The sequence below is a fragment of the Nannobrachium achirus genome (genome assembly GCF_963921795.1).
Source record: "Nannobrachium achirus genome assembly, chromosome: 23".
Lineage (NCBI taxonomy): Eukaryota > Metazoa > Chordata > Actinopteri > Myctophiformes > Myctophidae > Nannobrachium > Nannobrachium achirus.
The window spans coordinates 6,943,219-6,958,218 of record NC_137830.1 but is presented as its reverse complement, the minus strand read 5'-3'; the positions used below and the strand labels follow the sequence as shown (position 1 = coordinate 6,958,218).

The 15,000-nt window shown below is 43.4% G+C and overlaps 1 protein-coding gene across 2 annotated transcripts in view; it reads right to left on the bottom strand.

The window, feature by feature from the left end:
- exoc4 (exocyst complex component 4) overlaps positions 1-15,000 on the bottom strand; it is a 317,782-nt gene that overhangs the window by 73,190 nt on the left and 229,592 nt on the right. The window contains exons 14-16 of one of the 2 annotated variants that reach the window (XM_080754095.1): positions 12,731-12,867; positions 9,590-9,745; positions 5,750-5,931 (exon numbers count right to left, since the gene is read on the bottom strand). In XM_080754095.1, coding sequence (XP_080610221.1) covers positions 5,750-5,931; positions 9,590-9,745; positions 12,731-12,867 — 475 coding nt within the window. Of the gene's footprint in view, positions 1-5,749; positions 5,932-9,589; positions 9,746-12,719; positions 12,868-15,000 lie in introns of those variants that run through there. The other variant, XM_080754096.1, reaches the window with a different exon arrangement.

The window sequence follows — 15,000 nt, the reverse complement described above, 5'->3', positions numbered from 1 at the left end:
CACGTGAAGGTGGGTAAAAGGCAAGCCGTGTCAAGCTAGCAGCATTATTTAACAATATTACAGTTATAAAGTTCAACTTATCCACTTACGGTACTTAACACTTTTCAGAGTAAGAACACTAGAGTTCATATATATATGTATAAAAAAAAAGTTTCTATCACAGAAAGATTTGGAGGACCCCCTGTAGTAACTCTGAGGATCCCCTAGGGGTCCAGACCCCCTGTTGAAGACCCCTAGTGTAGAAAGCACCACAACCAATCGGAGCACACGCACAACAGTGTGCAAACGCGCAGGATCGTCCTCCAAAAACAGGTAGAAATACAAAAAACCCTGGCATAGAAGCGACTAACAATGCAAAAACTGAGATCTCCTGAGGCAGAGAAAGTGTTAAAACCATATTTAGTAGAGTACACACTCCCTGGATGCCAGTTCAGAACCTTCACATGGGTCTGTTCTAGCGCCACCATGAGGCTGATTTCTGCAAATAAATAAATACATGACAGTACTCCTGCAGACAGGAGGATAGACAGAATCTCTTCTGTCATGTGACCAACATGAATCTGTTCGATTTCAATAATCCATCTGATTGGCTAAGATTGGCTTCCAAAGTTTGCAGGATTGGTCCATTTTGAACATAATGCCTCAAATCATGAACACAGAATGCAATTTCCGTGAGCTTTCATACGCACATTCCCACTAGGTCAAGGAACAACTGCCACCCTTTTCACATTGGCCTGTTATAGCGCCACCAGCAGATCAACTTTTGCAAAACTCATTTTGGAACAAAATGCCTCAAATCATGAGGTTTGGTGTAGAGGGGAAAAGAGCAGACTAAGTGCAGAGTGAAAGATCAAATGTATTAAGTATTGACGGTTCAAGTGGTTAAATATCTGAAAACACAAAGTATCATGAATCAAAAGTACACTGATTGTGCAGTCAAACAAAGAAACTATGTAATATTTGAAAAGGTTGTGGGGGTCCCTGCTCCATCTCTCTCTCTCTCAACTAAGGGGTCCTTGGGCTGAAAACGTTGAAGAACCCTGATTTAATGAGCTAAACATTCACACTTTGCTAGAGGGGGGACAGACCCTCTGCATTCTCTGGTCAAGGTTAAGAAAACATCTCTCCCTCCAGACATGAGGAAGGGTCTCCATGGTGGTGGTGGTGGTGGTGTGGGGGGGGGGGGGGGGGGGGGGGGGGGGGGTTACAACTACAGTATACTGTCACCTCCAGCTAATCTTCTGCAGAGAGCTTAAATTCCCTTCCAAGCCAAACTGTTAGCAGTGCATTACAATATTAACTCACTGACTGCGCCGATTAAAAATAGTATTTTCCGATTCACTGCCGAGGTTTTTGTTTACTTTTACGCAGCACGCGTGAGTGTATATCGTGCGCGCTGGTCCACGGATCGTGTATCACGCATGTGCATGGCATTCGCCGTTACAAAATAAAAGAATAAACGGAACGAAATCCATACAGCCGTCTTGGAGCTACGAGCGTCCGTGTTTTCTCTGTAAATTTAAAAAGAAAACCGGATGCGGTCATTGAGAATCGTTGATTTATGTCCCGCCTTCCCGGATCCGGAAATGGATCCGTTTCCGGTCCCAGTCCGGAAGTGCTTTTTATGAGGTGAAATCAGAAACCGCAGAGCGGCTATCAAAGTTGGATTGTTTTAGAGTTAATCTAATTCATCAAATGGTCATCAAACTCGTCACTGGCGTATTGGCAGTCAGTCACTTAATAATATGCTCCTCGGTCTATGGGCGGAGCACCTTGTATGTTTTATTGTCAATGAATGCTACTACTTTTCAGTGTTGCGCAGGAGTATGGTGAAAATAGAGCTACAAACTCTGAGATTTCTATTTAACTCATTTAGTGCCTATCCCGAACATGTTCGGGATATTTTCAGTCCAATACAATTTTTTTTTTATTAATTGACTTACCCTGAGCTGCTTGTATAGTCGTGGGTGGTCCTGGCTCGTCCTACGCTAGCCAGCTAGCCATTTTACATGGTCCGACGATATATTCCATTAAAAATAGTTTAAAATACATTTTTGAGACCCCCAATGTTCACCAAATGTTCAGCGCCGCTTCCGGAACGTAGTCCAGTGTGCCTATCCCGAACATGTTCGGGATATTTAATGAAATGAATAAAATTATCCGAGGCCTTCTGAAGCCTGGGCCTAAATGTAAAATCCAGTGGTCCAAATCCTGGGGAAGCCATGCCGGCCGTGAGCCGCGAACGTAGCCGCGAATCGCCGCCGAATCCAATGAAAAACCACATCTTTGGAGGCCCATATCTCTGGATTGTGTTTTTAGGGATGCGCGCCGAGGTTTATTTACGGCGAAATCGCCTAAAAAGGATCTTTAAAATGACTAGATGGGAATAGCTATTCTGTTAGCATTAACATCCGGGACCTTTCCATGATGTGCACGAACGTGAGCATGCGCGTCACTGCAACGTGAGCCCCTGGATGCTGAAGCGCTCGCCTATGGGAGAAAGTCTGGCATTCCAACGGCGCCATCTAGGGGCTGGCACTGGAAGCGTTAAAAAAACAAATTAAAACCTTACCAGTAAGATGCCCTAAGGGCAAGGTCGCACTGAAACAACAGAGACTGACACAATATGTCCATATATGGGCATTCCCAGATATGGGCTTAATATTGATGACATCAGGAATCTCCATATATGGGCATAAAAGTTATAAAAAGGATGGTTGTCGCACTGAAACAACAGAAACTGACAATATGTCCATATATGGGCATTCTCAGATATCGGCTTAATATTGATGACATGAGGGATCTCCATATATGGGCATAAAAGGGACAAAGGACGGTTGTTGTTGTGACTCCCGTCTCGACCACCACATTGGTTAACATGAGACTGACACCATTATGTATATGTATACAGTATATATATATGGGCATTCCCAGATATGGGCTTAACATGGATGACTTCAGGGATCTTATATGGAGTGTGACATGAGCCGTGACGGACAAGCATGATCTGCAGGTTTTCATACTAAATGCGACCTACGGTCGCAATTGAATTACTAGTTAAGAATACGCTGTCTCTCTCTGTCTGTGTCTGTCTGTCTGTCTGTCTGTCTCTCTGTCTCTGTCTCTCTCTCTGTCTGTCTGTCTGTCTGTCTGTCTGTCTGTCTGTCTCTCTGTCTCTGTCTCTCTGTCTGTCTGTCTGTCTGTCTGTCTGTCTGTCTGTCTGTCTCTCCTCCATAGATAAGGATTCAATAAGAGCGCAGGAGGTGAAGTAACATAATAATTATCATTAATTCTGCAGAGTGCCACTAATGGGAGGCATAGGGCAGCTTTTTATCACGCTGGGTACAGCCCCCCATAGCCCCCCATTCCCCCCGTACACTTCATTATTTACTGTTTGCCAAGCTGAGGACGTGTGTGTGTGTGTGTGTGTGTGTGTGTGTGTGTGTGTAAAGCCCCTCCCATACCCATCCATACCTCCAAATTGGATTTTATATTACAGAGTCACTCAGGTATGAACAAGTCATTTTCCTCCCTCTCTCTCTCTCTGTTCTACTCTTTTCTTTCTCTTTCTTTCTTTCTTTCTTTCTTTCTTTCTTTCTTTCTTTCTTTCTTTCTTTCAAATCGAAATTGAAATTGAATAATTTTTTTTTCTCCCATTTAATACATTTGATCAGAAAAAGGGTTCTATATTTTCAGTGCCGTGGTGTCCGGTGTATTTAAGGTGCCGCACATCCATGCAAACCCGCGGATACTATTTTCCTCTGCACCCTAAAACTTGTAGCTTTTGTTTTTATTTAACACATATGGTGCCAACCCCGAGTTTCCCGAGTTTGTATTGGTACTAGTGCTGTGCCAACCCCGAGTTTCCCGAGTTTGGGCCGTTTTTGAAAAAAAAAACAATTTTTTTTTTCAATTTTTTGGACCTCCAGAAATGTATTAGGCATGATCGCGATCGCGAAATTGCATGTTTAACCCCCATACCAACCCATTCTTTCAAACATGGCAGCCATGTTTGTTTACATCTGAAGAAAACATAATGGCTGATAAATCATGAATGCCTGCACGGATTTCCAAGCGGATTTTTTTGTTTGAAAGCTGTGAACAGCATCTACACACGTGGTGCATCATCTAGGCATGGGCGTGCACTTTTTACACACTTGCACAATTACATGGAACGCCTTGCGTTGTTGTGAGCATGTAGATCTGCTATTTTCACAATTTCTGCCTCTGATATTTTACAATTTGACCAATGTTTAATTTTTAATTTTAGAGGTATCCTTAAATTATCACTTTAGAAATGTACTCTCTACTAGAACATTTAGAATGAACTCTCTAGAGAATTAAACGTTATGTTGGTTTGTTTACTGTTGAGTGAGAAAATAATGTTAACATTTAGCTAAACATCTCCCCCCAAAATAATGTGTGAATAAAATGCACTGCACTGCTCATAATAATCACTGATTAACAACATCTGCAGTTAACTGTGTGTCAGGGGAGTGGATTCATACTCTCTCTCTCTCTCTCTCTCTCTCTCTCTCTCCCTCACACACATAGTCACTCACGGTCACGCTCACACACGCATGCACGCACGCACGCACGCACGCACGCGTTCAACTCCTAACACAAGAAGACAAGTGTGTGCTGTGCACACATCCATATCTCTGCTATCAGGCCGAAACTCGAAAATGTTCATTTTCTGGGAAAATGAGCTCAAGTGAAGTTAGGAAGTTTTGACCGAAGGGCTAACCCTTTTCATTGGTTCAATATTACTTTAACCAACACACAGATGTAAAGGGTGTTCAATAGCACATATAGCACATAATAGCACATAAAATAAAATCTAAAACCTCCAAAATGGAGTTAAGAGGTTTTGGCCAGACAGTGATGATATGCACATAATGTGTGTGTGTGTGTGTGTGTGTGTGTGTGTGTGTGTGTGTGTGTGTGTGTGTGTGTGTGTGTGTGTGTGTGTGTGTGTGTAAATAGTCACTGTCGGGCAGATATTTAAAGTCATTGACTGCCCCCAAAAAACGTGTTATATGCCGCGATTTTCGATCGAAATCCCAGGCTCCCCCAGGGTTAGTGTGGAAGAGTCCTTGAGCAAGACTCTGAACCCCTAACTGCTCCCGGTGAGCAGGTTGGTGCCTTGCATGGTTTCCTCTGCCATCGGTGTATGAACGGGTGAATATAATGCATAATCTATGCAAAGCGCTTTGGAACGAAGCACTATACTGTATAAATCAGGGGTCTTCAACGTTTTCAGGCCAAGGACCCCTTAGTTGAGAGAGAGATGAAGCAGGGACCCCCACAACCTTTTCATAGATTCCATATAGTTCAATCGTTTGACAGCACAATCATCAGTGTATTTTGGATTCATGTCAATTTGTGTTTTCAGATATTTAACCACTTGAACCATCAATACTTAATAAGCTTGACCTTTTACTCTGTACTTAGTCTGCTCTTTTTCCCCCCTACACCAAACCTCTTTGCCGAAAATAGCCGATCTAGAAGGTCACAACGCCTCGCGCTGCGAGGCGTTGTGAGCTTGTAGATCTGCTATTTTTGGCTAAAGTTCTCACTAGGGTTCAAGTGGTTGATATAAAAAAGGCGAGAAAAAAAAGTTCTATCACACAAAGATTTGGAGGAACCCCTGTGGTAACCCCTAGGGGTCCCGGACCCCCTGTTGAAGACTCTTTGTATAAATGCACCATTTACAATTTACAGACAGACAGAGACAGACAGAACTCACCGGAGGAGGTGTGGTGGAGTCCAGAGAAGAAGACCTTGAGGCGAGCAGAGATCCACTCCATGCTCTCGTGCAGGTTGGCCAGGGCCTTGAGGTCGCTGACGTCTCGCAGGATCTCGCTCTGCGGGATCAGCTTGTCGCCCAGGTTGCCCGTCAGGACCTCCGACTCCTTGGCAAACGCCGCTCTACACAGGGGGGGGGGGGGGGGGGGGGGGGGGGGGGGTGGGGGGTAGATGAAAACTGTTTTATACCCTTCAATTGTACATTATACAAGACCCCTTAGTTGAAAGAGAGATGAAGCAGGGACGCCCACTACATATTGTATACATTTGTGTTGCAGATTAAAAGTGTTCATAGATTTCTTAGACAGCTTAGACTTGAACCGTCAAATACTTTAGTCTGCTATTATTTTTCCTCCACAAACCTCTTTGCCAAAAATTGCCGATCTGCTATTTTTGGCAAATGTTCCATGACTTCCATCGAATCGTTAGTGTAAAATCGTTGGTGTAAAAAAACATGATCCTAACACACAAAGATTTGGCGGCCCCCCTGTAGTAACTCTGAGGACCCGGACCTGTTGAAGATCCCTGGTGTACACTTCTGCTTTTTTTGGCAATGTAAACGTATATTCCAGGGATTTTTCAATAGCTAAAGTATAAAATAATTGCATATCTTTTGAGAAGGACCTCCAAAACGATATGTACAGTATTTGGCTGCGGACTCCCCAAGAGAAGATTTGTGTAAAAGAAATACAAAAAAATATTGAAACACTTTCAAGATTGTTCAAAAAATATTCAAAAAGAGCGTTGCGTGCTTGCAGATCTATAGCTCTCCTCATGTGCCCTCTCTCTCTCTCTCTCTCTCTCTCTCTTCTTTGTCTCCCTCAGAAACACACGCACGCACGCACGCACGCACGCACGCACGCACGCACACAGAGGTTTAATATTGCATTTTTGTTTTCTTAAATCAAAGCAGCGGTGTGTTGCCAGTCGCACCAGAAGCTAATCCCCCTTTCTGGGCTGATGAAAGCAAAACGCATCAGCACTCCAATCACAATGCTTCAACACAATCCCTGTGTTCACACACAGAGAGAGAGAGAGAGAGAGAGAGAGAGAGAGAGAGAGAGAGAGAGAGAGAGAGAGAGAGAGAGAGAGAGAGAGAGAGAGAGAGAGAGAGAGAGACACAGAGAGAGAGAGAGACACACACACAGAGAGAGACAGAGAGGTATAGTCCATTCAGAACGGGTACACTGTACTGTCTATTATTATTTTATGCTTTAACTACTGAAAAATAGCAACTATACAAGCTCACAGCGCTGCGAGCTTGTAGATCTGCTATTTTTTTTAAATGGTGAAAATTTGAATTTTGACCCGATTCTATAAGTGTCCTTCTTTTTTGAAAAAACTATGTTTCTATGTCAGCAATCTGGCCAGCCATCGTCAAAGAAAAGGTCCTTTTCACTTAACTGGAGCTCAGTTAGTCTATCCTTGAGAGACTACTATGTTAGTGGTTCTCAAACCTTTTCATGTGAAGGACCCCCAAAATTATATGTATTTGGTCGACATTTTCACGACTTTTTTCAAAAATAGCAGATCTACAAGCTCGCAGCGCAGCACTCGGTGCCGCGCTGTGAGCTTGTATATCTGCTATTTTTCACTGGTTAAAGCATTCAATAATTCTAGGCCCTGAATGGGCTAGAGTGGGGAGCAGACTGACTTCCCGTGGTCCACCCATAACCAATCTATTTATTTACTTCTTACCATTCCGCTCCAGCAGGCCGCGCCGCTCCCCAAAGACCAAGGCACATTCAGAGGCAATTTCGATAAGAATGACCATACATTCCCTCCCCCCCATCCCCCCATCCACTCCTCCTTTCCTTCAATTTTCCCTTTCATGTGTTGTTTCCTCGCCCTCTCCTCCCCCCCCCGGCCGACATGCGCCGTTTTAAAAGAGCAATCATGGGTGGCTTTTATGACCGCGTCCCGGAGAGCCCTCGATACCGGCGGTTGTAAAAAAGCAGCCATGTTTGTTACCCGTTTAGACTGTTACCCATATGTACTGTCCCTGTCCCTTTAGGACAGTGGTTCTCAACCTTTTCAGGCCGCGACCCCCCAAATAATCATATTTTAACCGGGGGGACCCCCCACACTGACGAGCACTACAAGTTGAGGCATTACATTTTGTATAACACAGCGTTGTGAGGCGTTGTGAGCATGTAGATCTGCTATTTTCACAATTTATGCCTCTAATATTTGACAATGTTTAATTTGTCATTTTAGAGCTGGGGCGGCATACCTCAGGGGTAGAGAAACCGACATCAGAGCACGAAGGGTTCCCAGTTTGAATCTGGGCTCCGAGTTAATGTAGAAGAGTCCTTGAGCAAGACTCTGAACCCTAGTTGCTCACGGTGAGCAGGTTGGTGCCTTGCATGGTTTCCTCTGCCACCGGTGTGTGAATAGGTGAATGTAATGCACAATCTATGTAAAGCGCCTTGGATGAAAGCGCCATTTAGAGGTATTAACTCATTAAGAGCCCCTGAAATTAACGGATTAAAATGTCCACGATGCCTCCCTCAGGCTGCATTCACTCCCGTTGTCTTATTTTGAAGGCCAGAAGTCCACAGCGTAAACACTTCCGGTCTGACGTCATCGCGTCCTTCACCGGAATCGATCATTGTTTACGTGGTGTCATGGCGGATCGGATCGATGCTTTTCAACATGTGTTTTATAAGCGAGCATCTATTGCCATCTTCGCTTCTAAAGTGTTGTTTTGAGATAATGGACATTAAAGATAAGATCCCCCGTCTGCCTCAATGTTATGGGATTACTATTTTGTGCTCGTGGATCCGTGATGATGATAAATCAGCGACGGAGATCGGCTCGGAACCTTCCGCCATTGTACCCGGTAGGATAACCGCCGTTACAGTAATATATTACTTTTCGCGAGATATCTCGGGAATGGCACTCGAGATACTCGAGTACATTTTGCGAGATATCTCGGGAATGGCACTAAATCGGTTAAAAAGTCCTTAAATTGTCACTTTAGAAATGTGTACGTACCCTCTATACACTTAAACTTTATGTTGGTTTTATGTTGTTTTTTCTTTTTTTTTTTTTTTTTTTTTTCAAAAACGTCCGTTAATGACGTCACAAACGGCAGCAAATCTGGACAGCCTGTTTTGAGAACCCGTGGGATGCTTTTAACCTCCACCTTCCCAAAACCAGAGAAAGACACAATGGTCTGAAATGGGACTTTGTGAGGATAGAAGGTGCTAGTGGGACCCCAAAAAAAGGTTCATGGTGTATCACCTTTAAAATCATCTGTCTTTTGTCAGGTGTCTGCTCTGAACAAAATGCAAATAACTCTACCATAACATTACCAAAATGTAACAAGACGTACAAGCCAGGTACAACAGTTTTTCTTTGACCGCTTCAGAAAGAGACAACAGGGAACAAGGAATCCTGACAAATCATACTAGTATACTAACATATTCTTTGCGTGATTGTAGGGCAAAGTCTGTAGGAGCAGTGTCCAAAAATGTGTTTTGCAAAAATCAGCCTCATGGTGGCACTACGTGTGGAAGAGGGCCATGTGAGAAATGAAGGGTGGAGGTTGTGGTTTCGCAGCCAAGGAGTGTGTGTGCAAAGTTTGGCATGGATAGGGGCAACGGTGGCGGAGATATGAGTAGGGCCAAAAGTGTGACGTAACGTGACGTGATGGGATGTGACGGGACGGACAAACTGACAGCCGGTGGAGTGTGTGTGTGTGTGTGTGTGTGTGTGTGTGTGTGTGTGTGTGTGTGTGTGTGTGTGTGTGTGTGTGTGTGTGTGTGTTTGCACCTACCTGGTGATATCCTCCTCATCCTCTCTCTTCTGTCGGGTCACTCGGGGTTGGGTCATGTTGACCCAGTTGGGTAGAGACTGCAGCAGACGGCTGATGTCCTCGTCCTTGGACCAGGAGGCCGCGATGGTCAGCTTCTCCTCACACTGGACCACTCCCCTGGATGCACACACACACACACGCACGCGCACGCGCACACGCACACACACACACACACACACACACACACACACACACACACACAGATGAACCCATTAAAGCTTGTTGCACACTGCACTGTTTTTTCGTTGCGTTTTGGAAATTTGAAATCCGTAGGCCAGGGAGAGAGAGAGGAAAGAGAGAGGGAGAGCAAGGGACTCAGTGGCAACAGCTGCGAAAAGCGTAAAATAGACCCTGGTCCGAAAAAAATGTATACGAAACGGGTGGCAGTGTGGGTTAGGGTTAGATTTACGTGGTCCAAAATTGGCTCTGATATTTGCCCGAAAAATGCAGCAGTCTGCAAAGACTTGGACTTATTTTATGCTTTAGCTATCGAAAAATAGCAGATCTACAATCTGCTATTTTTTTTTTTTTAATTTGTGCAAATCTTTGAATATACTTTTTTTTTTAAAGCGAACATTTGTAACTCAAATATTTGCTTCTGGGGGGTCCCTGATGCATACTATTTCGAGATGGTGGGTTGGCGGCCAAATACCTGTAATTCTGGGGGTCCTTGACATGAAATGGTTTGAGCACCACTGACATAGAAACATGGGTTTTTCAAAAGCCTTAGAAGGATTTAGAAGACATTTTTAGAACCAGGTAAAAAAAATATTCAATGACTTGCACAAGTGCTAACGATTTTTTCAAAAATAGCAGATCTACAAGCTCACAGCAGGTCAATGCGGGGCACACATTTTTTGAGGCCGTGGTTCAGGGAGGACGAATGGACGATGGGAGAATGCAGAGAAAAATACAAACAAACACTTTTTTCGGGAGATACTTCTAAAGGTAAGATTACCTTCGGTGGCCTGAAAAGTTGTGTGTGCTTATTTTCTCCTAACTTCCAACAGATGCCATAATGCCTCTGTGATTCAGCCCTTCTAGAAATCATAACAGCCATTTTCACAGCGCTCCAAACGGCCACGGCTCCGTGACATTCAATCAGCACTCCATAAACAACCGTGTCAAAGGTCAATGCCAGTGAGAAAACGAACACAAATATCAACGCTTAAAGTTTTTTTGAAGTTTTTGAAGTCGTATGTTTTTCAAATAGGCCTGCTGTACAGCAGAAATGTATACTCTACATTCAGCTGTAGGAGTGAAACAGTTAATCAAACTAAATGATTAAATGGATTGTTTAAAAAGATATATAAATACATGTGTTTCTAAAAATGCCTCCTAAATGAGTGGTCCTTGAACAAAGCACCCCCAAACTGATGTATAATTTATATTTGGCCGAGGACCCCCATCTGAAAATGTTCTGTGCCAGGGACCCCGTGAAGAGATATTCTGTGTTAACTCTTTTACTGCTTCGACACTCGTCCCAATTCTGACGGCGGCGCGTCGCCAATACGAACGCTCGTTCTTTTACCTTGTTTGATGACTGTAAGCTGATGAGGGGTCGCGCGGGTGTGTACAGTAAAAACATCTCCCGTAAGGCTACTCTCAAATTTCCACCACACGTAAACATCAATGGAGTCCCAAATCACTTCCTGGCTGTTCTCTGTGGACCTGATCTAGAAAATGCTTTGCTACGCTCTGAACGACGGAAAGAGGGGAGTGCTATTTCACATTCATTCCTTGCATAAAGCTTCCCCCTGTCGTCAGTTTGGCTACAGTACATATATATGTGTCCATTGAAAAAAAATATCTTTGGAAATAATCCATAGATAATTTTCTATAACATCGCAAAGGTAAGCTACTTTTTGATGACACCAGCACAAATAAATAAATAATACATATATGGCAGTAGAACTGTTAAAGAAAGTCCAAACTATTCAACATTTTCAAGGTTTCAAAAATGGCAGATGTACAAGCTCGCAGCGCAGCAAAAAAGTTCAATAGCCAAGGCTAAAATCTAAAATGACACGGATGCTTCCCTGGTTTTAATGGGTTAATAAAAGAGATCTACAATGCATGGATGTTGTGGGTATTTTCGTGTGCGTCACCGCTTTAGTTTTAGTTCGCCACCCTCTTTCTTTTTCACGATGCCTCTGTCTGCATCAAACCCATTCAGGGGCTTACAGAACAATAAGCCATATAACAGGATTTACCACGCGGCATCTTTCACACCGTAGATTATCGACACATTGTGTTAACGTCAGTCTCTGGACCTTTATTGAAAAGTCGTGTTTACGGTGTCCGTCTCTGCCAAGCTCATGATGTGGGTGACGTCTGGAGACGCAGACTACAATGAGACAGGGACCGTTATGCAGCGAAAACAGCTCCGTCTCCGTTTACAATTACAGCGGAGTCGTTTAGCCGAGGCTCTTGTTCCACAGAGCCTCTTTACGAGAGGCGCAGGAGCAGAGTTAAGCACGCAGCCCTCGTCAACAAAACGACAATGGAAAAGGAAAAGTCAGGTAAGTTGATAGCAAAGAGAACAGTGGTAACGAGAGACAAGGATGGCAAAGAAACAAGCATACAGCCGATGGACGCTTCAAGCACTTCATTGCAGCCAACTTGAATCAACCCGAATCGAACTGGGTGTCCGCCATTAAAATGTCCATTGTCTAACATTTTCAACCCAAAAAGGGCCCTCGAACCAGTTGTTTTGTGGCATGGAAGTAAGTTGTTTTAGATGTTTAAACTACATTTTTAAATAGGCTCTATCATGGTGAATTGACCACATACAGTATATGACGTTCAAACAACGAAATACTATTCTAAAATATCTTAAACGTAAATTCCGAGCCAAGTTTGAGAATGTTTAAGAAGGTAAATATATAAAGCGGTGAAAATAGCAATGGCCGCCGTTCAGCTTTGTTTGTTTCCATTCGTAAGCCCTCGGCTCGGCTCCGCACTCAGCAGCACTGTCCCAATTCACAGGCAAAACACGTGTCCTACGTGTCGTGCACTCCACAGGGCAACACCCTACTCTAACCTAGCTAGGCCCGCACTTTGAAGGGTGCGCACTGAATTGGGAAGGGACTCATGTCTCACCGGTAGGCGGTGTTGCAGATGTCCTTGTACTCCTTCAGCTTGTCACACACCATCTCCAGGAACTGGTTGGAGTAGGCACTGAGGTCCTGCATCAACCCCATCAGGTCCTGGATGGACTTCTCCACCACCACCGTACTCTGGAGAACAAGGACATACAGTACAGTTGAAGGGGGTAGAGCATTGTGTTAACAGAGCTTTGTCACATTTCACTGTTCTGTACATGTTACAGAGTATAAAACTTTTTTTGCATGAATCAAATGGAATACTTCCATAACCATATAAGCAATGAAATCCTTCAAATAAGTTACTTGAGGGTCATTTTATCAATGGTGAACCAGCATGTATTAACTCATTGATTGCCAAGGCCCGAGTTTCCCGAGTTATTACAGTAGTCCCAGGCTGCCACAGCCTGAGTTTCCTGAGTTGGCAGCCATTTTGAGAAAAAAATAAAAACAATTTGCATGTTTAGCCCCATAACAAACACATCTTTCAAAATGGCAAAATGTTTGTTTTGTCTGACTTTATGGTGCATCATCTAGGCATGGGCGTGCACGATCCGTGCACAAAAAATGTATCCGTGCACTAGAAATTTAGGAAGGTGGCAGTGTTTGTTTTGTCTGACTTTGAAGGCTTCTATCTCATGAATGCCTGAACGGATTTCCAAGCGGATTTTTTTGTTTGAAAGCTGTTAAAAAGTACTACACATATGCCTACATCATCTAGGCATGGGTGTGCAAGATCCGTGCACTAAAAAGGTATTTGTGCACTAGAAATTTAGGAATGTGGCAGTGAGGAATTTGGCGGCCATTTTGAAAATGGCAATCAATGAGTTAAGTAGCCATGTGAAGTGCCACAGCCCTGTTATCACGTTCAGAGACGTGTTAACGGGTTACCATGGTAACTAACTGCTATAAAACTCTGTTTGTAGTATGCCTCACAGGATACTACATCCAAAACTTCTGGTGCCCATTGAATTGTATGCATTCTGGCTGCATATAAATGGATATATCTCTGGTTCTTTTCCCATATCGAGTGTTTAATCATAACGGCCTGGATCACGGATCATCGTAGTTGTATGTTTTCTTCTTCACATGAAAGAATACTTTGCATGCACCAAAAGCCTTAGAAGCAATATCTACATAAGTTATGGCAAAACTATGGCAGCATACGTTTTAATAAATGGAATGCATGTGGTGGACTTAACAGAAGCAGCTAAAAGCAAGAGAAAAAAGATTTGATTTAGATTCAAAACAGTCTAGGGTGGGATAGGAGGCTATTCCAAAGTTTAAGGGAGAGAGGGCGGGAGAGAGAGATAGAGAGAGAGCGAGGGGATGATGAAGAAATTGTTAGCCACTGGGCATTTGGATCGATTCTTATCGGGAACCAAAATAACATGAAGGTTATTTAAAAGTTCTGACTTTAAGGAGAGAAATAAGGAAATCCAGTGCTGGAGGTGAAGATAAACGTGTTGGGAGTAATTTACTGATAAACGCCTTGGCAACCTATCACGTCTCAGCAGGCCTTCCAGAAGGTTACAGATGACTGGATGTACAAAACCACAGCCTGTTTGTGCTTGAAGGTTCCCTTTCTTCACATTTAAAGGCCTAGAATTATTGAATGCTTTAACCAGTGAAAAATAGCAGATATACAAGCTCACAGCGCGGCACCGAGTGCCGCGCTGCGAGCTTGTAGATCTGCTATTTTTGAAAAATCGTGAAAATTAGAATTTTGACCCGATTCTATAAGTGTCTTTTGAATCCTTCTAAGATTTTTTTGAAAAGAACTATGTTTCTATGTCAGCAATCTGGCCAGCCATCGTCAAAGAGAAGGTCCTTTTCACTTAACTGGGGCTCAGATAGCCTGTTGTCAGTGGTTCTCAAACGTTTTCATGTGAAGGACCCCAAAATTGATATGTGTTTGGCCACGGACCCCCATCTCAAAATATTTAGTTCCAGGGACCTCCAAGAAGCAACATTTGAGTTACAATCGTTCACTTTGAAAATACATATATTCAAAGATTTGCACACATTTTCACAACCTTTTCAAAAGTAGCAGATCTACAAGCTCGCAGCGCGGCACTCGGTGCCGCGCTGTGAGCTTGTATATCTGCTATTTTTCACTGGTTAAAGCATTCAATAATTCTAGGCCTGAATGGGTTAAAGGAATTGTTCACCCCCAAAGTGTTTTTTTTTTTACCCCCTATTGATTACTCACGCCATGGAGACTTGAGTATTGAGTTAAATAATATTTTTAGTTTTTTGTCCCATTCC